The sequence below is a fragment of the Chionomys nivalis genome, chromosome 19 (genome assembly GCF_950005125.1).
Source record: "Chionomys nivalis chromosome 19, mChiNiv1.1, whole genome shotgun sequence".
In the NCBI taxonomy this organism is placed as follows: domain Eukaryota; kingdom Metazoa; phylum Chordata; class Mammalia; order Rodentia; family Cricetidae; genus Chionomys; species Chionomys nivalis.
In genome coordinates, this window is record NC_080104.1 from 43248965 (window position 1) to 43276263 (window position 27299).

The window sequence follows — 27299 nt, forward strand, 5'->3', positions numbered from 1 at the left end:
TGCTAATGAGCTCAACTTAGATGTCCATGCAATTCAACTGTTGTATGATTGACAAGTGAGAGGAGCTCCTAGAAGCCTCCTCTCAAGCTTTGCATGAGAAGTTGACAGCAGTCCCCTCTGGAGGGTTTCTCTCTCTCTGTATAGAGGGACATTGCTCATCCTGACCGCCTGTTCCCAAATCCCAGCGGCCGTTTCTGAAACTTCCACACAAAGGCTTATGTCAATTATAAATGCTCATCCAGGTTTGTTACTTGCTAACTCTTACATTTTAAATTAACCCATATTCCTTTTTTTACTCTCGGCCATGTGGTGGTACCTTTATTAGCATGGCACGTTTATCTCCTGCTCCCTCTGCATCTGACAGTGACTCCTGACTCTGCTCTATCCCTTCCTGCCGTCCTTAGTTTAGTTGCCTTGCCTATACTTCCTGTCTGGCTACTGGCTAATCAGTGTTTTATTAAACCAATTAGAGTGACAAATCTTTTGTTTGTTTGTTTGTTTTTCCAGACAGAGTTTCTCTGTAGCTTTGGAGCCTGTCCTGGAACTAGCTCTTATAGACCAGGCTGGCCTCGAACTCACAGGTCCACCTGCCTCTGCCTCCTGAGTGCTGGGATTAAAGGTGTGTGCCACCCCCCAGCAAGAGTGACAAATCTTTACAGTGTACAAGAGGATTATCCCACTGTGTGTGTGTGTGTGTGTGTTAGGTTTACAATGTTTCCTTCAACTGCTGGTCCAGAGCTCATGGATTGTCTGTGTGGGATTTAGCTCTGCAAAGCTAATACAGGCAAGGTTTCCTGTTCAGTGAGCCAGACTCAGACTCGGAGACTGGTGAAAGACACCGCACTGAGGATCTGCCAGTTATGGGAACTAGTGAATACTGGGAACCTGTCTGGGAGACAGCTGCCCACAGAAAGGGCTGTCTTCCATTAAGGCCACGGAGCACTGAGCCTGGTGGGAATTTTAACAGAAGCTTCAAAGCAAGGAAGGGCGAATGGGCAAGAATGTGGCTGCTCTCTGCCTTCTTGTCTGCTGTGAGTAAAACGGGACGCGGGTCTCCTCCGCGGGAGATGTCACTGCTATTGACTTTCTTTCTGTGTTTGGCCCCTCTATCTTGTATGGTTTGGCAAGCTGTGCCTTTTCTGGTTCTGCCAGAGGTCACTCAGCTGTCTGATGCTACTGTTACTCCCAGCACTCATCTTCTCTCTTGGTAGGTGCGCCTCAGGAAGGCATTTCATTATCATCAGTGCCTCCGTCAATCACTAGATCATGGGTGGGGACTGGACGTCGTGGGTGGGTAAAGGGTAACAAAAGTCTAACTTAAAGAGTATCTTTAAACAGAATTCTGCCCTAACAATTCCTAACACGAAGTGGGGCTCTCTTTCTGAGAAAATGTTACCCATGAGAATCATTTGATTCACAAAAAACATGCAAATGAAAAGGCTAAAATCCTTGTGTTAGATTTAATAGCACTAGGGAAATAACCTACACTAGTGGGGCTGTGCATGCCCAAAAAGCCACCAAGCATCTGGAAGCTGCCACTTCACAGAGCAACGTGGGTCATTTCGGCACAACAGTGGTGGGGTTGGCAGACGTCTTCAAAGGCATCTGTGCCATTGACTGTCGTCAGTGGCCCAAAAAAGGGATATTTTGATGCACCGCTTAAAAACATGGAGAGTGGAATGGAAAGAGATGGATCTGCTGTTAAGAGCATTGGCTGTAGCCGGGCCGTCACCACTGCCTTTAATCCCAGCACTCAGGAGGCAGAGGCAGGCGGATCTCTGTGAGTTCGAGGCCAGCCTGATCTACAAGAGCCAGTGCTAGAACAGGCTCCAAAGCTACACAGAGAAACCCTGTCTCAAAAAACAAAACAAAACAAAACAAAAGAGCACTGACTGTTCTTCCAGAGGACCTGGGGTTCAATTCCCGGCACCCATGTGGTGGCTCACAACTGCATTTAAATCTAGTTCCAAGAGATCTGACATTCTCCTCTGACCTCTGTGGGCACCAGGCATACAAGTGTTGCACAGATGTACATGCAGGCAAAATACTCATACACAGAAAAAGTTCTTTTTCTAATTAAAAATACAGAGTAGGGGGGCTGGAGAGATGGTTCAGTGTTTCAGAGCATTGGTTGCCCTTCCAGAGGACCCAGGGTCAATTCCCAGCACTCACATAGCAACTCACAAGTGTCTGTAACTCCAGTTCCAGGGGGACTCAACGCCTTCACATAGACATACATTGAATTAAACCAAAACAAAAAACCAGAACAATGGCCGGGCGATGGTGGCACACGCCTTTAATCCCAGCACTCGGGAAGCAGAGGCAGGCGGATCTCTGTGAGTTCGAGACCAGCCTGGTCTACAGAGCTAGTTCCAGGACAGACTCCAAAGCTACAGAGAAACCCTGTCTCAAAAACAAAAAAAAAAAAAAAAAAAAAAAAAAAACAGAACAATGTTGAGTTGAAGACTTTGAAAGCCTTTAGTCCCAGCACTTGAGAAGCAGAGGTAGGCATGTCTCTGTGTGTTTAAAGCCAGCCTGGTCGGTCTACATAGTGAGTTCCAAAACAGCCAGGGTTATAAAGACAGACCTTGTCTCAGAAAGAAAAAAGACTTTGAAAGCAGATTGTCTGGCTATTGAAATACATCCTGATGAGTGTGAAGATTGCCTCCGGAGATGGAGCTCCCCTTTCCCAAGGTGTCTCAAGAGTGCTACAAGCCAAGAGAGCTCCTGTCGCTCAGAGCCAGACCCACGTGACCTTAGACCTGGACTGTGTCAGCAATCCTCCCTAGCTCCTGAACACCCCACCCCACAGCACCCTTTACAGAAGGAAACGCCTGAGGGTGAACAGTAGATGGGCACAGTGTGGTGCCAGCACTTAGGAGGCTGAGGCAGGAGCACTGCTGGGAGTTTTACTTGGGATAAGCTGTCAACTGGCGCGGCCATATCTGATGGGAAGGACAAAAGTCATAAAGCCAGCATACCTGCGTGACAAAGATCCAGCAAAGCTAAGACACAGGATGGCCACCATGCCACTTTCTGATCTCCACATGTGGCATGCATTTAGGGGCTTCTACTAATTTGTACAATTTGGGGATTCGGGATTGATGGGAAATTTCTTATGAATCATTTATGTCTTCTCCCAGGAGTACTGCTTCTAACCTTCCCCAGGAAAGTCCTGAGCATACTACCCCTCCCGCTTTTAGGGAGATATCCTTATCTACTTGAAGGTCTTCCTTACACCCTTAAAGAAGCCAGAGATCTCTTTACAAGGCTATGAGATAGATTTAAAACATCTGCCCCTGCACGTACTCAGGAGCAAGATAATCAGAACAAAGTAAACGTAAAAGATCAACAAGAAGCAGGGCGGTGGCAGAGCACACCCTTGAACCCCAGTGTTTGGGAGGCAGAAGCAGGTGGATCTCTATGGGTTTGAGGCCAGTCTGGTCTACAAAGTGAGTTCCAGGGTAGGCTCCAAAGCTGCATAGAAATCTTGTCTCACAAACAAACAAACAAACAATAAAGAAAACCCCCAAAAACCAAAAAAAAAGTCAACAAGATCGCAAGCCTCTTCCCAATGTACACTCAAGCAAGATTACGTGGTACATATAGCATCAGAGTTAGATTAGCTGAAAAGGTATCTGCCCTACTCAGGTTCTTTTTTTTTTTTTTTTTTTTTTTTTTTTTAATATATTTATTTATTACATATACAGCGTTCTGCTTGCATGTATACTTGCAGGCCAGAAGAGGGCACCAGATCTCATTACAGATGGTTGTGAGCCACCATGTGGTTGCTGGGAATTGAACTCAGGACCTCTGGAACAGCAGCCAGTGCTCTTAACCTCTGAGCCATCTCTCCAGCCCCCCTTACTCAGGTTCTTATATTGATGGGCAAAGAATGGTGTGGAAAGAATGAGGTGAAGCCGGGTAGTGGTGGTGCACGCCTTTAACCCCAGCACTCGGGAGGCAGAGGCTCAATCTCAATCTGAGTCCAATCTGGTCTACAAAGCAAGTTCCAGGACAATCAGGACTGTTACACAGAGGAACCCTGTCTCAAAAGAAAAAAAACAAGTGTCTTGAAGCATCAGGACCTCCCTTTATTAGAAACATTATCTGGTGTGGAGCCACTGTGGTGTCATAGGACCAAGGAACAACAGAATGCCAGGATTAGACATGTGAACGAATTCTGTAAAGATGTAAACATAAACATTGTATGTTCTGCCAGAATAACAAGTGTGGAAGCTCTGGCCTGAGGACTTTCCTTGGGCGCTCTGACCATTAAGAGTTAATAATACACAGCTCAGGGCGTGGCAAACTGCATGGGCTGACTTGGAGATTTTCTTTCTGTCTGGTGCCCTTGAAGAGAGCTACCAGCCTGAGAACAGGCTGTCCTATGCCTCTAGATTCCTAAAAATTAGGTTGTGGGGTTGATGAGCAAAAACGATTGTAAAAGATAATTCTGTTTATCAATGATGACTAAACTTACGAGTCCAGATGTGCAAGAAAAAAACCTCAAACACATGTTCGAAAACAAAAATGATAACGATCTATGTTTTGGGACAACACAAATCTATCTCTGCTTACTGAATTCTGTTTAAATAAAGACGCACGCCGACGGCCAGTCGGTCAGGCTGCAAGGCTCTGGCTGCCACCATGGCCTGGCTCACTTCTTCGCCCACTGTTTGCCTCCTCTCTGGAACCTGTCAATGGCCTCTGGCATTCAGAAATGGCAGAAATTTGTTGTTCAATATTTCTCAGGTTTGTTTTGTTCAGATAGGGTCTCACGTAGCCCAGGTTGCCCTCAAGTTCTCTCTTTAGCCAAGGATGACCTTGAACTCCCCTAATCCTCTCTGCCTTTACCTCCCTGCTGGGATTACAGATGTGCACCATCTCACCTGGATTAAGAACTCAGGGCTTCCTTCATGCTAGGCAAGCATTCTACCAACCAAGCTACACCCTGGAGACAACTCGTGGATTTTTTTTAAGTTAATTTTTCAAACTTTGCCTAATCTTTGGATCCAATTATAAATACATCCTCTGAGCAAGGCAACTTCAAGGGTCTCAGAATCCTGTATTTAGCTCTAAGCATACACTTAAATCTCAGTATCTTTATTTAATAAGTCCAACTTTGCTTCATACCTGACTAATTTTAAAATTCTTTTTTGGGGGAGGGGGAGGGGTTTTGAGACAGGGTTTCTTAGTATAGTCCTGGCTGTCCTGGAACTCACTATGCAGCCCAGGCTGGTCTTGAACTCACAGAGATCTGCTTGCCCCTGTCTCCCACATGCTGGGATTAAAGACATGTGCCACCACCACCACCTGGAATAAAATTCTTTTCATAGCAAAGCCGAGAGGAAGCAGCAGGGTTGTGGGGTCCTCCTCAGAACCCAGGCGACCACACCACTTCTGGCTGATGTCCGTGGCAATCCCAGCCCCGCTAGAGATGCTCTCCCTACTGAAACGTCTTGGTACAATTGCAAGTTCTGGCCAAAGGGAACCAAAAGGCGATCTCCTGGATACCTAGACAGTAGTCAGAAACACTAAAGCACTTAGGAAAACCCCAAATGACCAAGTAGCTTGGTGTGTGCTTTGTGGGCAGCTTCCAACAGTGAGAAAAATTCAAAAGAAAGGAAAAAAAAAACCAAAATACAAACAACAACAAAACCCTGTTCCTTGTTCCTGTCATTCATGATGGCTTAGCCTAAAAGGCACTGAGGTTGGTTTCAACTCACTAGCCCGTTACATGGAAGAATTTGCTGCAAGGTTTTCCTTGCAAGTCATAGCAGAATCTGTTCGAGTTATTAACATACCATCCAGCTATAAAGAGTATACATTCTAGGCCGGGGCGATGGTGGCGCACGCCTTTAATCCCAGCACTCGGGAGGCAGAGGCAGGCGGATCTCTGTGAGTTCGAGACCAGCCTGGTCTACAGAGCTAGTTCCAGGACAGGCTCCAAAGCCACAGAGAAACCCTGTCTCAAAAAGAAACCAAAAAAAAAAAAAAAAAAAAAAAAAGAGTATACATTCTGGGGCTGGAGAGATGGCTCAGGGATTAAGAGCACTGGCTGTTCTTCCAGAAGACACAGGTTCAATTCCCAGCACCCACATGGCAGTTCATAACTACCTGCAACTCCAGTTTCAGGAATTCAACACCTTCACACAAACACACATGAAATAAAATAATCCCAGAACTCAAGAGACAGAGACAGATGGATCTCTGAGTTCGAGGCCAGCATGGTCTATGGAGCGAGTTCCAGGACAGACTCCAAAACTACAAAGAAAAACCCTTTCTCAAAAAAAAAAAAAAAATTAATTACTAAAAAGTGTATACATCTTGAACTAGGTTAAGACGGTAATTTTGGGAAGCTACAGACTTGTTTTGAGGCCAGCTTTCTATATAACCTTAGTTGTTGTGGGGTGTTACTTTAATTATATAAAGATGTGTTGCTGTTTTACCTTGCCTGCCTAAGGCACCTGATTGGTCTAATAAAAAGCCAAAGAGTCCAAATCTGGGCAGTAGAGGGATAGTTGGGGATGGCGGGCGGATAGGAGGATGAATCTAGGTTCCAGAGAAGGGAGAACAAGGGGAGAACAAGGGAGGAGAGAAGGAGAGAAAGAGGAAGAAAGAAAGGGAGACGCCTGGGGCCACCCAGATAGACGCGTAGTAGGACATAAAGAATGAAAGGAAGTTCAAAAGCCCTGAGGCAAAACATAGATGAAGAGAAACAGGCTAAAATGAGTTGTGAGAGCTAGTGGGATAAGCATCAACTAAGTCTGAGCATTCCTAACAATGAGTCTCTGTGTCATGAACTGAGAACTGGTTTGTGGCCTAAAGAAAATACGCTACAGCCGGGCGGTGGTGGCGCACGCCTTTAATCCCAGCACTTGGGAGGCAGAGGCAGGCGGATCTCTGTGAGTTCAAGACCAGCCTGGTCTACAAAGGGAGTTCCAGGACAGGCTCCAAAGCTACAGAGAAACTCTGTCTCGAAAAACCAAAAAAAAAAAAAAAAAAAGAAAGAAAATACGCTACACTAACTGTCTTGGAATTCACTATGTAGACAAGGTCATCCTGGAATGCACAGAGATCCACATACCTCTGCCTCCCAAGTGTTAGGGTTAAAGGCATACACCACCACATTATTTATATAATAACCAATTTGGTTCCGGTCCTACTGTGGGTTTCTATTGTTGTGATAAAAGACCGTGACCAAAGCAACTTGGGGAGGGAAGGGTTTGTTTGGCTTACACTTCCATATCACAGCCCATTATCAAAGAAGTCAGGACAGGAATGCAAACAGGGCAGAACCCTGGAAGTAGGAGCTGATGCAGAGGTCATTGAGGGGTGCTGCTTACTGACTTGCTTCCTAAGGCTTGCTCAGCCTGCTTTTTTGTTTGTTTGCTTGTTTTTTAGTTTTTCAAGACAGGGTTTCTCTGTAGCTTTAGGGCCTGACCTGGAACTGGCTCTTGTAGACCAGGCTGGCCTTGAACTCACAGAGATCTGCCTGCCTCTGCCTCCTGAATGCTGGGATTAAAGCTATGCACCACCACCACCCAGTTCAGCCTGCTTTCTTGTAGAACTCAGGTCCACCAGCCTAGGGATGGCACTGCCCACAATGGGCTGGCCCTCTCCCATCAATCACTAATTATGAAAGTGCCTTCCAGCTGGGTCTTATGAAGACATTTTCTCAGTTGAGGTTCCTTCCTCTCAGATGATTAGGTTGTGTCAAGTTGACATAAAACTGCCCAGAGCAGGATTCTAAGGTAGGTCTATCGAGTAATGAGATTTTCTCAAATATAGAATTGGAAGTCTTGGAGAATGAAGTTGATACCATGGCAGCATCGTTAACGTCATCCTGCCCCTGGGGTTTCCAGGCACTAACTGGGTAGGTGCCATTTAAGACAAAACCACAGTGGATTAGGTCCTAGCATCTGCTGATCAGCTTGGAACAAAACAGCCAATAGTGAGAGGCAGGCGGATCTCTGTAATTTCAAAGCCAGTCTGGTCTTTATAGGGAGTTCAGGGTTACGTAGTGAGACCCTGTCTGAACAACAACAAAAAAAAACAGAGTGGCGGGCATATTGTGGGAAACATAACACAGTCAACTGTGGAAAACCCAAGGGATACGACTGTGTGATACAGACAGAGGAGTCTGTGTTTCTGCAAGGTTGGACCTCTCTAAAAACACTGAGCCAGAAACCTGAGTTCCCAGAGCTTTGGAAAACTCAGCTACAACCGCAGAGAGGGAGAAGCCCATGTGACTCACTGAACCTGAAAGGCATGCGTTCATCCTGCCAGGGACAGGAGGCTCAGAGACATCTCCAGGGGGAGATCTCTAGAGAGATTATTTATACTCCAAAGAGAAAGAATACAGAGCCTTCCCATCTGGTATTCTAAGTCTTCTCCTTGGGGAAGGGAAGAAGCAACTGTTTTTGTCCTGTGTATAAGCTAAGAGAGACCTTTGTTCTGTTTGGAGGTGCGTCCAGCAAGCAGGTCCTGGAGGGGCGGCTCCCTGGTTAAGAGCACTGGCTTGGCCCTGTATCCTGCCTATCTATCTGTCATCACAAGACCCTCCCACATGCTATCCCACCTGTGCCCTCACCCCCACCCCAGGAAGCACGTCCTGTAAACCTGACCAGTCTCTTCTGCCCATCTGACTGCATTCCACCCACTTCCAACCTCTAGATCCGTCTCCAGCCCCACATCTTCTCTTCTCCCCCACCCTGCTCCACCCATAACAAATTTAAAACTAACAAAGGCAGCCCATGTGCCCAGCCTTTATTGCAGGAACACCAACAATGTGAAAGATTGAGTCAACAGCTTCTCTCCAAACTCACCAGTCCTGTCCAAATGCTTGCCAATGAGAGTTACCTAGATGAACTCCAAGATACAGAAATGAACATAACAATTACAAGGGCCTGGAGAGATGGCTAAGTGGTTAAGAGGTTCTACTCTTTCAGAGGACCCAGGTTCTATCCCCAGCTTCCATATTGTGGCTCTCAACTGTCTGTAACTCCAGTTCCAGGGGATCTGACACCCTCACGCAGACATGCATGCAAGTAAAATACCAATGCACATTAAAAAAGAAGAAGGAGAAAGAAGAAAAAAAGGAGCAGGGTAGGGGGCTGAAGAAATGGCTTAGCAGTTAAGAGCATCGCCTGCTCTTCCAAAGGTCCTGAGTTCAATTCCCAGCAACCACATGGTGGTTCACAACCATCTGTAATGAGGTCCAGTGCCCTCTTCTGGCCTGCAGGCATACATTCAGACAGAATATTGTATACAAAATAATAAATAATTAAAAAAAAAAGAAGAAGAAGGAGCAGGGTAGTGGTGGTGCATATTTTTTAAATCCAAGCACTTGGGAGGCAGAGGCAGGTGGATCTCTGTGAGTTTGAGGCCAGCCTGATCTACAGAATGAGTTCCAAGACAGCCAGGGGTACACAGAGAATCCTGCCTCGAAAAACAAAACAAAAAAAAGAAAAGAAGAGAAGAAGAAGAAGAAGAAGAAGAAGAAGAAGAAGAAGAAGAAGAAGAAGAAGAAGAAGAAGAAGAAGAAGAAGAAGAAGAAGAAAGAAAGACTAATCATGAACCTCCTCAAAGAATGAGAGGAATTTAAAGATACTAGAAACAGTTCAACGAAACCAAGAAAAAAGAGCCTAGAGATAACAAACGTCCGAAATACCCAAGAAAACACAGACGTAGGCTGTTGGAAGCGACAAAGGCAGTCCCGGGCTTGAGAGTGTTATTCAGTGCATAGACGTAGGCTGTTGGAAGTGACAAAGGCAGTCCCGGACTTGAGAATATTATTCAGTGGAGAGACACAAACATGATGAGGACTTGAGCCCAACAAGTAACCGTGAAGAAAGCCTTACCAATAGCATGACCAAGCAGAAGACAGAATATTAGGTCTCAAAGATAAAACAGAAGATCTAAACCAAAAAAAATCAAGAAACATCTCAAAATTTAAAAACAAAAAACAGGAAAGGAACACACAGGTAATATGAGACACCATAAGAAAAACAAACCTTCAAATTAAAGGTATAGATGAGGGAGAAGAATCCAAAGTCAATGCTATAGACCGGATCGTCAACAAGATCATAGAAGAAAACTTACCCAAACTAAAGGCAAACACACCCATGCAACTACAAGAACAAGAAGCATACAAAAGCTGAGCTTGAGGCTAGGCAGTGGTGGTATATGACTTTAATCCCAACACTAGGGAGGCAGAGGTAGCAGGATCTCTGTGAGTCTGAAACCAGCCTGTCTACAAAGCAAGTTCCAGGACAGCCAGGACTACACAGAGAAACTCTGTCTCCAAAAACAAAAATAAAGACTGAGTGTGGTGGTAGACACCTTTACAACCAGCAGCCCTCAGGAGACAGAAACAGGCCAATCTTTGTAAATTTAAGGCAAGTCTGGTCTACATAGTGAGTTCAAGGACAGTCAGGTCAATGTAGAGAGACCCTGTTTCAAAAAGCAAAAGAAAACAAAAAGTACACAGAACACTGAATTGATGGGACCAGAAAAGAAAATCCCCAGGGCATAGCACAGTAAAACACTAAGAACACATAACAAAGGCTACTGAAAGCTAAAAGGGAAAAAAGGAAAACCCATCAGAATGACATGGATTTCTCAATGGAACTTTGAAAGTGAAGGCCACGGATGAAAGCCACAAGACCATGGAGCAATGCATTCCAAGTCCTAAGAGACATGACAACCAACATAAAATAATATACTCAGCAAAACTATCCGCCATGATTGAAGGAGAAAGGAAAAGATCCTATGACATAAAGAGCATTTAAACACACACACACACACACACACACACACACACACACCAACCAAACCTAAGAAAAATACAGAAAGCTTTATTTTGGGCAGGGTTGAAGAGAGGATTGAGCACAGCAGAGAGACTGTGAAAGAAGTACACAAAACCATCATTACTAAAACACAAAACACCACTGTCAACACAACACAACCAAACATCAATAGCACAATCCACAACACACACATTTCAGCAACACACACAATTCAGCATTAACTTTACATGTCCATATCAATGGCCTGAGATCTCAAATCAAAAGGCACAAACTGGCCTCAAACTCATAGACAGAGCTCCACATGCCTCTGCCTCCCGAGGGCTGGGATTAAAGGTGTGCACCACCACCGCCTGGCAACACATCTTAGTTTTAAAGATAGACACCACCTTAGAATGAGAGGATGGGCTAAAGGACTCCAATCAAATGGGACCAGGAAGCAATCAGGTGTTGCTAGCCTAGTATCTGACAAAATAGACTTCAATTAAAACCAATCAGAGGAGATAAAGATGGACATTTCATTCCGACCAAAGAAAGAGTTAACCAAGAAGATATTACTATCCTAAACATGTATATGCCAAACTCCAGGGTGCCCACTTTCATAAAAAATCCATTACTGTAATTAAAGACACAGATTAATATCAATCCACTAACAGTAGGTGATTTCAGAAACCCACTTTCTTCAGTTATACAGAAAATCATCAGAGCTAATGGACATCATACCTCGAATGGACCTAACAGCTCTATCTACAGATTATGCAGACACCAAAGAATACACACCCTCGTCAGCGCATGCAGAAACCTTTCCAAAAGAAATCTTTACAAATTCAAAATGCCTAAAAACACTTTTTGCGTCCCTATCTGACCATAATGCAATAAAATTTAGACAGTAGCCGGGCGGTGGTGGCGCACGCCTTTAATCCCAGCACTCGGGAGGCAGAGGCAGGCGGATCTCTGGGAGTTCGAGGCCAGCCTGGTCTACAAAGGGAGTTCCAGGAGAGGCTCCAAAGCCACAGAGAAACCCTGTCTCAAAAAGCCAAAAAAAAAAAAAAAAAATTTAGACAGTAAAACAAAACTGTAGTAAAGATGAAAACTCACAGAGATTACACAAGTCATTAGTAAACAATGAATGGGTCAAAGAAGAGATCACCGCAAAAGAACAACTTCCCAGACAACACAACCAAACCTCTGGACACACGGGAAGCCATCCCATGGGGGAAATAGCTCTAAGTGCCCACATTAAAAAATCAGAATGAAAAGCCAGGCGGTGGTGGCGCAGGCCTTTAATCCCAGCACTCGGGAGGCAGAGGCAGGCGGATCTCTGTGAGTTCGAGACCAGCCTGGTCTACAGAGCTAGTTCCAGGACAGGCTCCAAAGCCACAGAGAAACCCTGTCTCGAAAACAACAACAACAACAACAAAAAACAACAACAAAAAAAAAATAATCAGAATGGCAGGTGGATCTCTGTGAGCTGGAGGCCAGCCTGGTCTACAGAGTGAGTCCCAGGACAGGCTCCAAAGCTACACAGAGAAACCTTGTCTCGAAAAAACAAAAACAAAAAACATACATACAAAAATCAGAAAGACTCTTTCCCATCTTGCAAGATAGCCGAGAAAAAAGTCAAGAAGACTGGCGGTGATGCCCCTGCCACCAGTGCAGCCAAAAAGGGTGACCCTAAGGTTAAAAAGCCCAAGAAGGGGATGCCCCACTGCATGTGAAACCCTGTCCTATCCTGCCCTATCCTTTTCAGCCTTGTGCTAGAAATACTTACTGGTGCAATAAGGCAAGAAATGGAGATTAAAGGGATACAAATAGGAAAAGAATAAGTCAAAACTATCACTATTTGCAGATGTCATGATACTGAACATAAGAGACCCCAAAAGGGGGCTGGAGAGATGGCTCAGTGGTTAAGAGCATTGACTGGGTTCAATTCCCAGCACCCACATGGCAGCTCACAACTGTCTGTAACTCCAAGATCTGACACCCTCACATAGGCATATATGCAGGCAAAACACCAATGCACATAAAATAAAAAAGAGAGAGACCCCAAAAGTTCTACAAGAAAACTCTAGAAATGATAAAGAAATTCATCAATGTGGCAAGATACAGAATCAACTTGCACAAATCAAGAGCTTTTCTGTTCTTTACACCAACAACGCATATACAGAGAAGGAGCTCATGGACACCTCCAATCCACAATAGCCCCAAAGAAAATAACATGTCTGCAAGGCTGTGGTGTTGCCTTTCATCCCAGCCCTTGGGAGGCAGGGGAAGGCAGATCTCCAAGTTCAAGGTCAGCTTGATCTAGAGATGGAGTTTCAGGAGAGCCAAGAACAGTAGAGAAACCCTGTCTCAAAATAATAATAATAATAATAATAATAATAATAATAATAATAATAATAATAAATCTAACAATGGAAGTGAAGGATCTCTACAGTGAAAACTTTAAACCTCTGAAGAGATAAAAAGCACTAAATATAAACATCCCATGCTCATTAATTAATAATAGAATTAATGTGAAAATGACCAACTATTATAGATTCAATACAATCCCCACCTCACTCTCCATAGAAATAGAAAAAAGAACTATCCTGAAACTTCATAAGGAACTACAATAGGCCCTGGGTAGCCAAAAGAACCTAAGCAAAAACAACAAAACATTAAAGGGACTGCAATTCCAGAGATATAATATTATAGAACCATGAAAACAATGTGGTATTGGCACAAAAACAGACAGGTGGACCAGGGAACACAACTGAGGACCTAAACATAAGTACATATGTACTTCCGCCACTTAGTACTGGGCAGAAATGCTGAAAACACACGCTGGGGGAAAAGAGCATCTTCCACAACTGGTGCTGGGAAAACTGGATGTCCACAGACAGAAGAACCAGTTTATGCCAGAACTACCTCCGAATGATCAAAGACCTAAACCAGAAACACCAAAACTGCTGGAAGAAGACATAGGCGGCGTCCCACATGAAGCAGGTACAGGAAAAGACCTGGATAGGATCCCATTTGCCCAAGAACTAAAGGGCCAACGATTGACAAACGGGACTTCAGAAAACTAAAAAGCTTCTGTACAGTTACAGAAACAATCAACTGGGGGAAGATGAAGCTCACAGAATGGATTAATATCCAGAATATATAAAGGACTCAAAAAAACAAGAGTCAGAAAAGTCAAATGACCCCCCAAAAATGGGGCTGGGATCTGAATAGAATTCTCAAAAAAAAAAAAAAAATGGCTAAGAAATGTCTCAACTTTTTCACCATCCCTAGCAGTTAGCAGATACATACCAAAACAACTTTGAGATTTCATCTTACCCCAGTCAGAACAGAAAAGATCTATGGAACAACTTGACAACAATTGCTGGAAAGGGTGTGGGAAAAAGAGAGCCCTCATTAAAGTTACTGCTGATGGGCTGCACACTGCTGCGGGCTCTATGAAAATCAGAGTGGAGACTTCCCAAAAAGACAGAAACCAATCTACCATACGACCCAGCTGTAGCACTCCTCGGCATGTGCCCAAAGGACTCGGCACACTCCACAGATCCTGCTCAGCCATGTTCACTGACGCTCTATTCACAACAACTAGGAAATGGAAAGAACCTAAGTGTCCCGTGACGGAGGAATGGATGATGAAAATGTGGTACGTATACACTATGGCTCACTGCTCAGCAGTAAAAAACAAAACAAAAATAAAAAACTGAAATCATGAGCCTTGCAGGCAGATGGATGGACCCCAGACCCAGGAAGACACATCACCTTTTTGTCTACCCACCCACCCTCTGTCCAATGAGCTCCAAATACCAGAACTGGCCTCTTCGGTCTTGGCAATGGAGTCTACTGCACGCTTCAGCCTCCCAGTGGGCCTCTAAAACATCACCATGAACACCTTGGACTCCACTTTCTATGCTGCAGAACCTGGTTGTCTGGCTCTACACCTGCCACGAGAGCTACGGCTCCCTTCCCAGGAGAGGTAAACCTGTCCACGAGCTCTAGCCTAACGTTTGAACACAGGTACCCCATACAATAATGAACATGGAGATGACATGCTAGGTATGTTGTGTGTCACTTTGACAGAGGAAGGAGCCTTGGTTGAGGAAATGCCTCCAGCCTTAAAGCATTTTCTCAATTGGTGATCAGTGGTGGAGGGGCTAGCCCATGGTGGGTGGGGCCATCCTGGGCTGGTGGTCCTGGGTTTTATAAGAAGGTGGGCTGAGCAAACCAGTAAGCAACACCCCTCCGTGGCCTCTGCATCAGCTCCTGCCTCCAGGATCCTGTCCTGACAAATAGCAATGCTGAAGTGTAAATCAAATAAACCCTTTCCTTCCTCCCCAACTTACTTGCTTTTTTGTTTTGTTTGTTTGTTTGTTTGGTTGGTTGGTTGGTTATTTTTTTGAGACAGAGTTTTTCTGGAGCTTGTCCCGGATCTCACTCTGAAGACCATGTTGGCCTCGAACTCACAGAGATCTGCCTATCTCTGCTTCCCAAGTGCTGGGATTAAAGGCATATGCCTCTGCCACCTAGCCCCAACTTGCTTTTTTTTTTTAAGATTTATTTATGTATTATGTATACAGTATTCTCAGTATTCTGTCTGCATGCATGCTGCAGGCCAGAAGAGGGCACCAGACCTCATTACAGATGGTTGTGAGCCACCATGTGGTTGCTGGGAATTGAACTCAGGACCTTTGGAAGAGCAGGCAGTGCTCTTAACCACTGACCCATCTCTCCAACTTGCTTTTTGATCATGGTGTTCTGTCGCAGCAATAGAGATCCTAACTAAGAAACTAATGCCATTTCTACTGTTCTCTCCTTTAACATGACACAGCCAATGGATTATGAGGATTATGGGATATTAAGACCCAGGGAGGACAGATAGATAGAGTCCACATTTACCAGTTGCACTCAAACTATTACCTATACCCATAAAATTAGCAGCAACCTTCAAAAATGTTCTTTTTTCGATGTGACTGGTATAATATTTAGATTTGACCACACTTGCTTCCCCACATAGAAATTATTCACTGGATAAAGGAGAGCTTTTGGCTTTTCGTATGTATCATATTGGCCCTTTTGGCATGTGTAGTGATATTCACTTGTATTTTAATAAAGCTTGTCTGAAGATCAGAGAGTAAAACAGCCGCACTGATCAGCTTACAAAGGACCAGACAGTGGTGACACACAACCTTTTATCCCAGTAGCCACACTAGTTGCCATAGAAACCATGCAGTAGTGATACACGCCTTTAGTCCCAACCCTAGAGAGAAATACAAGACTGGAGCAGACAGCTCTCAGTCTCATCTCATTCTGAGGATTCCTGGAGATAGAATCACCATTTCAGACCACGGTAGAGGTAAGAACTACACGCTACAGGCATGTAAATTGGTTTTAGGAGGAACTATGACAACGAGCTCCAGACACCACTATCACACCAGAAGGAACAAACCCGCTACGTACGGTTCCTGCAGACACATCTGTGCAAGCCATGATTGGAGAAAGGTCTCCATGACACCTCAGGCCAGGAATGTTGTGTTCCAGATTCTTGGTTCTAGCCCATCAATTAATTGCCATTTTTGCCAAAAAAGATGGTCTGTATATGCCAATTTGAGACCCAAGACAGACGCCCACAAAGACTCTCCTGACTTCCTGATGCTTTGTAGCCAACATTTGCTTTTTCGTATTTGTTTTTTCATGACAGGGTTTCTCTGTGTAGCCCTGGCTGTCCTAAAACTCTCTCTGTAGACTGGGCTGGCCTCGAACTCAGAGATCCACCTGCCTCTGGAGTGCTGGGATTAAAGATGTGCACCACCACTGCCCGGCTGGTTTTTCATATATTAGCATACACAAAACTGAGAAGCGACACTGGAAGCTGAAACTTACTGGAGTTAGTCGTTTTTTAAGGAAGAAACCTGACCCACAGCCATGCCCCACATGCTGCCACTTGACCCTGGCCGAGGATGATGCTTAGCTAAGAGTCCTATGGCTCCAATCCTGCCATGCCCCCTTCACATTTTTGTGTGAAAATTACTGCATTGGGGCTGGAGAGATGGCTCAGCGGTTAAGAGCATTGCCTGCTCTTCCAAAGGTCCTGAGTTCAATTCCCAGCAACCACATCTGAAATGAGATCTGATGCCCTCTTCTGGCTGCAGGCAGACACACAGACAGAATATTGTATACATAATAAATATTTTTAAAAAAAGAAAGAAAATTACTGCATTATCTTTTATTTCTGGATGTGTTTTTCAACTTGGTGCATACCAAACCTGGAGAAAATATAAATTTTGGGAAATATGTTTATAAAATGGTGATCACAGCAATATCCTGTGATTGACATTGTTTTGACCTCTTTGCTTTAATTACTGTGTGGTTTAGTGTCTGAGATTTATTTTCCAGCATTTATTTGTCTGCTAAGTGATTGAAATATTCATTCTATGCTTTCTCCTTTTCCTGTTGTGGCCTGAATTTGCAAATTGCTGTGAAACCTTTAGTAATTCTTCTATGTGGTTCCCATGGGTACTGTGTATGCCTCGAGGCCCAGGGGATGGAATGTAATGAGCAGAGTAAAACATGCCTTTGTGGACATGTAAACATAGCTTAGTCAGACATCTCTCTGCACCCAAGGCTGAGCCTGGTAGCCAGAGCCCAGTGACATCACTCGCTCAGCCTCCATGACACCCCTGGACAGTATATAAGCAGAGACTAAGAGCAATGCTCTGCTCTGCACATCTGGAGAGATGCCACCTTGATCTGTCCTATGGCTGGAGAGTCTCCCAGGATGCTGACTCTTGTTAGAGACTGGACTTGACCTTTGGTTAAGATACGACACACAGGTGAGTAGCCTTGAGGAGCTAGGCTTAGAACCATAGTTAGGAACTTAGTGTGAACCTTGTGTGATGGCCCCCAGTATAAGAAATATAACTTTTGTTATACCAACTTCTTGCTTGCAACACACTGGCTATCCTGGAACTTATCAAGGCGTGCAGCCCCACTCCCAGCCCTCCCTGATCCTTAATAAACTGCTAAGGAGATGGTACAGAGTCATGAGAGGGTGACTTTGACCACACGAAGGAGCCATCCATTCTACAGGGGTGGCAAACGCCTGTGGTCCCAGTCCTTTAGAGGCAGAGGCAAGAGGATCAGTGAAGGTCAGCTTCAGCTCTGGCTCCATGGTAAGTTGCAGGCCACCTCAGGTGATATGAGACCCTGCCTCAAAACACACACACAAGTTCCTTTATTTGCATATTTTCTCCTGCAAATGAATACATTTTCAAAAAAGATAGTATCAGGATTTGAGAAATATTTCAGCAGTTAAGAGCACTGGCTGCTCTTCCAGAAGACCTTGGTTTAATTCCCAGTGTTCACTCGGTGGCTCACAATGGTCTATAAAGTCCCAGGAGACCCGACCCCTTCTGCTGGCCTCTGCAGACCCCACCAGCTGCACAGGTGGCAGTGCACACATGCAGGCAGGCAAAGCGCCCAGAAACACAAAAGACGAACATCAAATGAGCTGAACACGGCAAACAATGTTGACAAGCGGCTTCCTTCTCCCTCCCTGAGAATGCTGACTGTCCTCGCCACCAAACTGCCAACGTCCCAAGACTTACACTAGCTACCAGGTGCTGGACGCAGTTCCCGGAGTCTGACGACGAGAACAGGCCCACACGATACCCCACTGCCCCTGAGCAGACAAAGGTACAAAGCAGAACAAACCCTTGGCAAATGAACTTAGGAAAACGTAGCTGAAGATGGAGTGGGAAGGAGCGCACTGAGCAGGGAGCAGCTGTCTTTTTCATGCCCCAGGAGGAAAAGGGAGCGAGCCTGGCCTCTGATGGGGGCTGAAGGGACGAGGCAAGAGTCACCTCAGACCCTCCGTTCCCTTCCTGCCTGCGAACAGGGCAGAATCATCCCCATTCATTCCAAGTCACCAAGTCAAAAAAACAACCCAGCTGAAGAAGACCTCTACCTGGAAGCAGGGCAGGCTAAAACACTGGCGTTCGGACATCTGAAGGGCTGGTCATGTCGGGTCCTTCCTCCACAGCTGGACATTTCTCACCAACAGAATGACATTTGATTTTTTTTTCCCCTCTTCGGTTTTCTGAGAAGGTCTCATGTAGTCCAGACCTTGAACTCACTGTATAGCCCTAACTGGCATCAGAGACCCTCTGCCTCCACCTCCTGACCTCCCAAATGCTGGGGTTACACACCTGTTCCACCACATGCAGTTAACACATCAGGGGGGATCAAACCCAAGGTTCCCTCCATGTTACACAAACACTTTCCCAGCTAAACTGCACGTCCGCCCCCAGAGTGCCATTTTGTCATGCCTGTTTGGGGTTTTGAAACTGCAGCCCTGCACAATGGCATCATAAAGGGGAAGAACATAGCTTAGTGACTCTTGCCCAGCAAGTTGAATTCCCAAAAACCAAAAATAGAAAACACAGGAATTTTCTATCCTGTTTATTTTTCCTTTTATTTTGAGACAAAGTCTCACTGGCTCAGACTGTCACCTTACTTGGATGCCTTAATTTGCTTCTGAACAGGGTCTTACAATTCACTATAAGTCTCAGGCTGGTCTTGAACTCACAGCAGTTCTGCCTTGGCCTTCAGTGAGAATATAAACATGTACACCCAGCTCAATTCATTTGGAAGCTCAGGGTCTCCCTCCTGTCAGGCAAGGGCCATACAGCTCAGCTGAAAGGCTGTGCTCAGAGTCCCTGGGATGTGGTCACCTACTCTGCTATCCTTCTCCCGTGTGAGCAGCCCCACTTTTCTTTCTTTTGAGGCACACGAGCCTAGAGAAAGATGCATTAAAATACCAGAACCCAGAAGTCACCCGTGTAATCCCAGCTCACCAGGAGGCTTCCGCAGACCTGCCCAGGCCACTGTACAGGACCGTCTCAAAAGTAAGAGCTGAGAGGACCCCAGGAGGGCTCAGTGGGTAAATGTACTGTGGCTTAGCCTGATGACCTGCCTGAGTTCAATCCCTAGGACTCGCACGGTGGAAGGAACCAACGAAGCCCTGCCGGTTATCCCCTGGCCTACACACACACCAGAGCACGCCTTCACCACCCAAACCTACTCCCATATTGCTTTAAAACCGAGCTGGGGATGAAGCTCTGTGGTCTGGTGCTTGCTTAGTATGAGCAAGGCCCTGGGGGCAACCTTCCCCACTAAGGGAAAAAACCAAACAGAATAATCAGGACTATGGATGAATTATGAAGACTGTTTATTTTAAAGTGTATGTGTTGGATACATTTGTATGTGTACATGCAGGTGTGTCAGGTGTGTGTGCATGGATGTGTATATGGGTGTCAAGGTCAGAGGTCAACATTGGGTGACTTCCTCAATCGCTCTTTATTATTTTGAGACAGGGTCTCTCACTGATTTTGCTAAGCTGACTGGCGAACAAGCTCAAGGAACCTGCCTGTCTCCAGCCCCCGTCAGCGTTGGGATTGCAGGTCTGCACCAACACGCCTACCTGGCTTTTCATGTGGACGACAAGGATCCAAACTCGGGTCCTCAGGCTTGTGCGGCAAGCACTCTACTCACTGAGCCATCTCCTCAGCCTCAGGAAGACTGTATTTAAAAATAGCCATCAGGAGCCGGGCTGTGGTGGCGCAGGCCTCTAATCCCAGCACTCAGGAAGCAGAGACAGGCAGATCTCTGTGAGTTCGAGGCCAGTCTGATCTACAAGAGCTAGTTCCTGTTACACAGAGAAACCCTGTCTCAAAAAAATAGAAATTAAAAAAAAGAAATAAAAAGCCATCAGGGTGGTGACACCTGCCTTTGGTCCCAGAATTCAGGAGGTGGTGCAGGAGGATTTATGTAGGCCAGCCTAGTATACATAGTCATGTGGGGTGTGGGTGGGGGCTGGAGAGATGGTTCAGCAATTTAGAGTATTTGTTGCTCTTACAGATGACTGGGGTTGAGTTCCCAGCACCCATGTAATAGCTCACAGCCATCCTAACTGAGTTCCAGGAGATCAATTGTTGTCGTCTGACCTCCACAGGCACCAGGCATGCAAGTGGTACACACACATACATACAAAGATTCATGCACATAGAATTTAAAAAAAATGTGAAAAGATGCTGGGGCTGCCAGAGTTCAGTCAGTATGTGTGTGAGGGTGTGTTCCCTGTAATCTCAGCCCTGGGTGTGGAGAAAGGATCCTGGGCTTCCCTGGTTAGCTAGTCTAGCCAGTTGGAGAGCTCCGGGTTCAGTGTGAGGTCACAGAGGGGGTCAGGGAGAGAGAGCAGAGACTCTGAGCCCTGCTTAGGGTGAGAGCCAGGAGGCTCATTTGGACAGCTGGCATCCTAAGGTTTGCCCGCCTTTCCTATCTGTCCCAGGAGGTGGCTTCTCAGTGTAGCAACTGGAGGTGCCCGAACAAAGGGTGATGCCCCCGCCCGCCCCCACCTCGTACCCACGTGGTGATTCAGCTGGGCAAGCAAACCAGCTGTCTCCTTTCATGAGTTAATGTCATTCGCTACTGAAAAACAAACGACAAAACCCCAAACAAAACACTGGAGGCCTAAGGGCACTAAAGAAGCAGCTGCAAGCTGAAGGGTCAGTGCCCCTGTTTTCAGGAAAATACTCTGCTGTCCCCACCTTGGCTTCCCTCTAGGTGGGGGGGTGGGGGTAAGGTCTCTAAGCAAAGAGGGAAAGAAACAGCACACGACTGGAGGGGAACATAAAATCTGCAGCTTCCGGTGCTGCTGTGCCCAGAGACTCACGTCTGTCCTTACTGCAGGCCCGGGGTGCTCACCTTCTTGCTTATTTGTTTGGTTATTTATTTGGGTGGGCGCCGGGGTGCAGAGGTCAGAGGCACACTGTGGAACCTGTTCTCTCCTAGGTTTCAGGGATCAAATTCAGGTCCCTGCACAGCCCAACAAACTTGGTGGCTCTTGTTCTTTGTGACAAGGCTCTACACAGCCCAGGCTGGGTATGAACTCTTGCTATGTAGCTGAGAAGGATCTTACCTCCTGATCTCCTGCCTCCGACCCCCGAATACCAACACCACAGGCATGGGTCACCATCCCAGTGTCTGAGTGCTTGAGAGGCCCCACAAATTCCAGAAACTAGAAGGGCCTCTGAGAACACAGCTGAGTTGATGAAGATGGCCTCCCCTCCTCTCCCGGCATTTTCTGTGTGAGCTGTCAATCAACAACAGTCCTTCTGCTCACGTGCCTTTCTGCAAGAGGGCATGAGCCTCCAGAAAGATCCAAGTCGACAGCAGAAGTCAAATTGACCCTTTGTGTTCCTCTTTGGTATTTTACTCTCTCCCACAAATTGCATTAAGAAGAGAAGGACCTGCAACTATGTGTCCCCAGAGACTCAGGCTGGCTTTCTGGAAGACCACACCGCCAGGGGTAGGAGAATAGACTGGAACTTCACTTCTCTTGGTGGAAAGCACCTTCTCCTGTAGTCACTGCCCTCTGAGACTCCCAGGCGGCCCAAGAGCTGATGATTGGTAACTCTGGCATCTCAAGTTAGATAGTAATTAGCAATCCTATTCAAAACAAAAACACCCCTCGCCACCCAGGGGCATCTGTCCCTAGATCAGATAGCGCTTGTCCAGGCTGAAGCTGTAGCCAGGTTGGCAGAGCACTTGACTGGTGTGCACAAAGCCCTAGGTTCAACCCCCATAAACAAGACATCTAAGGCAAACAAAGGAAAACCAGTCCAAAGCAACGCTGGCTACACAAACAATTTGAGGCCAGCTTGGGCTGCATTAGACCCTACCTACCTCAAGAAAAAAACAGTCCCAGTGGTTAAGAGCACTCTTTCAGAGGATCCAGGTTCAGGTCCTCACACCCACATGGTGGTTCACTACCAGCTGAAACTCCAGTTCCAGGCCATCTGGGCATCTTCTGGCCTCTGTGGGAACCTACAAGACTCAGGCATTTGTTTTGTTTTTTTGAGGCAGGGTTTCTCTGCGTAGTCCTGGCTGTCCTGGAACTCACTCTATAGACCAGGCTGGCCTCAAACTCAGAGATCCACCTGCCTCTGCCTCCTGAGTACTGGTACTAAAGGCGTGAGCCACCACATCCAGGTACAGACCTCAATTTAAAAAAACAAAAAAAGAAAAAAAAACTTTAAATAAACCTGTTATACTCTTCCCTTGTTAATAATGAGTCTTTTGTGAGCTAGGAAGATGGCTCGGTGGATAAAGGCACGTGCTGGCAGTCCTGAAAACCTGAGTTTGATCCCTGAGAATCGAACAAGAATTGTCAGCTGATCTCCAATTATATACTAAGGCATGCATACACATCTACACACAAAAATAAACAAGGCAAAAAATCCAACGAGTCTTTTTTTTTTTTTTTTTTCCGAGACAGGGTTTCTCTGTGGCTTTGGAGCCTGTCCTGGAACTAGCTCTTGTAGACCAGGCTGGTTTCGAACTCACAGAGATCCGCCTGCCTCTGCCTCCCAAGTGCTGAGATTAAAGGCGTGCGCCACCACCGCCCGGCTTTTTTTTTTTTTTTTTTTTCCCAACGAGTCTTGTTACTGGACGTTAGTCAGGTGCACCGGGAAGGAATGGCAGCCAGTTCACCTTTCTGCCCCACTAAGCAACATAGCTCGCTGGGCCCCAGTGGTGGTATCATGGCTGCCTCGGACTTTGCATAAATCGTATCTTATTTCACCCCTGGGGTCTAGACCCCTACTGCATCCAATTCCCTCTCTGAAATACACACTGCTCACCCTTCGGAAGGAGGCAGGGAACGGGAGCATGTAACTGCTAATTGAAACCAGAGAAGTCCAGGACACACACTGAAAACCTTTTCCATCCATCTCTCTGCAAGCCCCCTTCCTGGTGAGGATTCTGACTTGGCTACTTGGCTCCCTATTCGAAAGCCAGAGACCTAATCTTTCGACTCCCTCCTGCGTGGAAAAGATGAAACCTGTCTACATGGAAGGCGCTCCAGCTTCACGATGTCTGCCCCCTCTTACCCAGTCTACCCCTACATTTCTTTGCTTAAGAAAGAGAAGATTGCAAAACCACATAGCCGAGGCCACCATCCCTGGACAAGACCACACACAGCATCAGTTACCTCCCGTCCCCCTGTTCCCTTGCACCAGGGAGTAAAATCAATGTTTGTTTGCAGGGCTCCTCCTGCGGTGGAGGAGAAGGAGGACCTGTGACTGACTGAGAGGTCCCTGGGAGGAGTCGAAACTCAGGGCTTGAAACAACTGACCGCTTGTCACCACCACACTGTCAAAGGCCCCCACAGCCACCCACAGCCAGCGAGGGTCTGTCACAGATGCCTGAGTATAGTGTCCAGTGTCAGTGGCCGGTCCGTGGTGCAGTGGTTCCGTTTCTCAGCTGAGAATCTCTATTTTGTAAGCAAACACCTGTTGTCCGTTTCCCAGCCAGTGGGTCAGTCTGAAAGGATTAGAGAGGTGGAACTTTCTCTGTTTGGTAAATGACGAGCTCCCAAACTTCTGAAAGTTGGCTGACTCAAGACCACAACCACCACCCAAGACAAGCAGGACACGAACAACAGATACTGAAACGGAATAAAGAGGAAGGAATGAAGGAAAGAGAGAGAGAGAGAGAGAGAGAGAGAGAGAGAGAGAGAGAGAGAGAGAGAGAGAGAGAGAGAAGAAAGGGAGTTAAAAGTAGGAAGAAGGCTAGAAAGGATGGAGCAAACGGATTCCTTCTGGAACTTGAGCCTAATTTCTTAAAATGTCCTCTCCCCTGTTACCAGGAACCCAAGGGCTCCCGGGACTTGTAGCTGTGATCCGGGGCCGCCTCTCAGGCTTTCCACCCTCATCCAGTCACATGGGCTCCCAGCCCGCACTCACCCACCGCGGTGATGCGGAAGCCTCGGGGCGACCGCAGGGCTCGGCGCCTCCAGGCATCCCGCAGCACCTGCACACAGGGTTGGGGCGCTCGCACCAGCAGCACCCGGCGCTGCAGCCAGCCGAGGAAGGCGAGCCGCGAGGCGGCGTGTGCCAGGCGTTCGTTCCAGAAGCAGCGCGCGTTGGCACGGCGGAAGGCGCGGAAGAGCGCGCGGCCACCCTGCTTCTCTGTCGCCTGCCCGGCCTCCCGGGGGCTCAGCACCAGTGCCAGCGAGCCCGGCGCCAGTTGTACCGGCCGCGCCATACCGTCCGCCCGCGGGACCCGCGCTCACTGAGCCTGCCGCCTGCTGCCACTGGAGTCCGCTGCGGGCGGGGGTGGGGGGGAGGGGCGGGGCGGGGCGCGGCTTCCCAGGGAAGCTGTCACTCCCGGGTCCCCGCAAGCAACTAGAAGAGACTGGACATCCTCCACCCACAGGGCAGAGAGAGCACCCAGGTCGAGAGTGGGAGGTGACCCAGGTTTGAGCCTCTGCTCTGCTCCTGACCTATCAAGCAAGTTCTATTTCTCTGGTCTTTGCTGAGAGATGAGGAGACTGTCCAGGTCTAAGTACTCTGAGGACCCTCTCACCCGTGGTTTTCTGAAGTTCTAGGGTCTGTTTCCTCCCCTAACATGTACCATTCTTTTGAGGATTTTGAGGAAAGCAGGGTTGGAAAGGTGCCACCCTAATGGCGGGAGGCAGTGGCGAAATCGTGGAACCCGACCCTGATTAGGATCTGGGGGTTCTGAGATGACACTCTGTCCTTATCGCTCTGCAGGGGCTGATCACGGGCTTTCCTAGCTCACCCTTTGGGGCTCCTGGGGCATGACAAACAGGCCCTACTGGGAGTTAGGTCCTGGGCCCCAAGGAGAAGGGTCTATTGAAAGGACCAGCCTTGGAAAGAGGACAGGGTGGGCATCGGCCTTAGCGCCAGAACTCAGGTCTTGCCAAAGCACCTTCCTCCTTACAGTACTGAGGGTCATTTCAGAGTTCTCACTTCCCTATCAATCATCAATGTCTCTCTCCTCCTTGCCTTCTGCCGACGAGACCCTTATAATCCCCTTACCTCAGTCCCCCAAACTACATGAGATAATCCATGCTCTGTCCATTGTAAATACACCAAAAATCACAGATAGTATAAATAACAATGCCCAGTTAACTATTGCAGACTAAAAAGTGAAAAATACCACACTTGACATGTACAAAATCGCCTTCAGGCTTTGTGTAAGGGGAATGAATATGAATCACGGGAATTGCGTGCAAGATGCTAGCATCTGAAAGAAATCTGAATTCTGGCCCCAAGCATCTTGGATACAATTATATCTCATGCATGCACGTGTGTGTGTGTGTGCATGTTCAAGTTTGAGTGCGAGTATATGTGTGCCATGTGTGCCAACATCAGTGCCAATTCTGACCTCCCACACGAGGGGGGGTTGTTTGTTTTGCCACTCTGTGCAGGCTTCCTGACCTAAGAGCTCCCAGAATTTCTCTTGTCTCCACCGCCCAGCTCCCCAGAAGTACAGGACCACCAGGAGTTCAGACTATTGTAGATTATACACAAACTACATATGTGCTATTCTACCTCAGTTTACATGGGCTTCAGGAATTCAAACTCAGCTTTTACCCACTGAACTCTCTCCTCAGCTGTCAGATTAAGAAGTACTTCCCACCTTTACTCAGGCAAACAGAAGCTTTATTCCCAGACTAGGGATCAGGCAGCTAGCTACCTTGTTCTGTGCTGCCCCTGATGTCCACTGGGGCTAGTCACCTCTTTCACCTTGGGAAAAGATTCATCGGGTACAATGAAAAAAAAAAAAAGTCTAGCCCAAGGTTACTGCCATTTCTCAAGAGCTACTGATGGAGCAAAAATAAAGACATGACATTGTTTAAATAAGTAAATAACAAAAAGTGTGCCCCAGTCACATAGCAGTCGTCTGACTTAAAGTCATACCAGCCAAGTCAGGCTTCTGTAAAATACATCTGACTTCATCTTCAGTTCAGATAAACATGTGAAGCTAACATAGTACTTCCCATCTGAATTCTGATCCTGAGGTGGGCAGATGGCTCCTGCAGAGAGGACAAGTGCGGTCAGCTCTCGGCCCGAGTAGTCAGTCTCACAGACAGACAGTTCCCGTTTTCCAAACATTAGGCACACAGGAATACGACTTTGGTCCAGCAGGTGAACGCCATGCATGATAAAGCTAGAAGAGAAATTATTTTTGGTGGGGAGCCCTGGCTGGCCTGGGAGTCACTACATAGACCAGGCTGGTTTGGAAGCTTGGAACTCACAGAGACCTGGTTTCTTTTTTTCTCTCTTTTTTTCTTTGAGTAGCTTTGGTGTTTGTCCTGGAACTTGCTTTGTAGACCAGGCTGGCCTCAAACTCAGAGATCCGCCTGCTTATGCCTCCCAAGTTCTGGGATTAAAGGCATGTGCCACTACCACCACCGGCCTGATGGCAATTTCTATTTGCTTTCAGTTTACTTTGTGCTTACAACCATATTAGTTTTGTTGTTGTTGTTGTTTTTAGATGCAATGTAATTTAATCTGCAAAAATCAACCATCCCTCTAACAGATGGGAAAAAAAAAACCCAACAAGTTTAGGCAGCTTGTCTCTGAGGACAGAGATCATGGATGGTGGTAGAGTATTTCC

General features: G+C 46.7%; 1 protein-coding gene across 1 annotated transcript in view; it reads right to left on the reverse strand.

Moving 5' to 3' along the window:
* Positions 1–24917, reverse strand: part of Stox1 (storkhead box 1) — a 59837-nt gene extending 34920 nt beyond the window's left edge. The window contains exon 1 of the mRNA XM_057751678.1: positions 24617–24917. Within this exon, the coding sequence (XP_057607661.1) occupies positions 24617–24917 (301 nt within the window). The remainder of the gene's footprint in view (positions 1–24616) is intronic.
* Positions 24918–27299: the final 2382 nt, after the last annotated feature.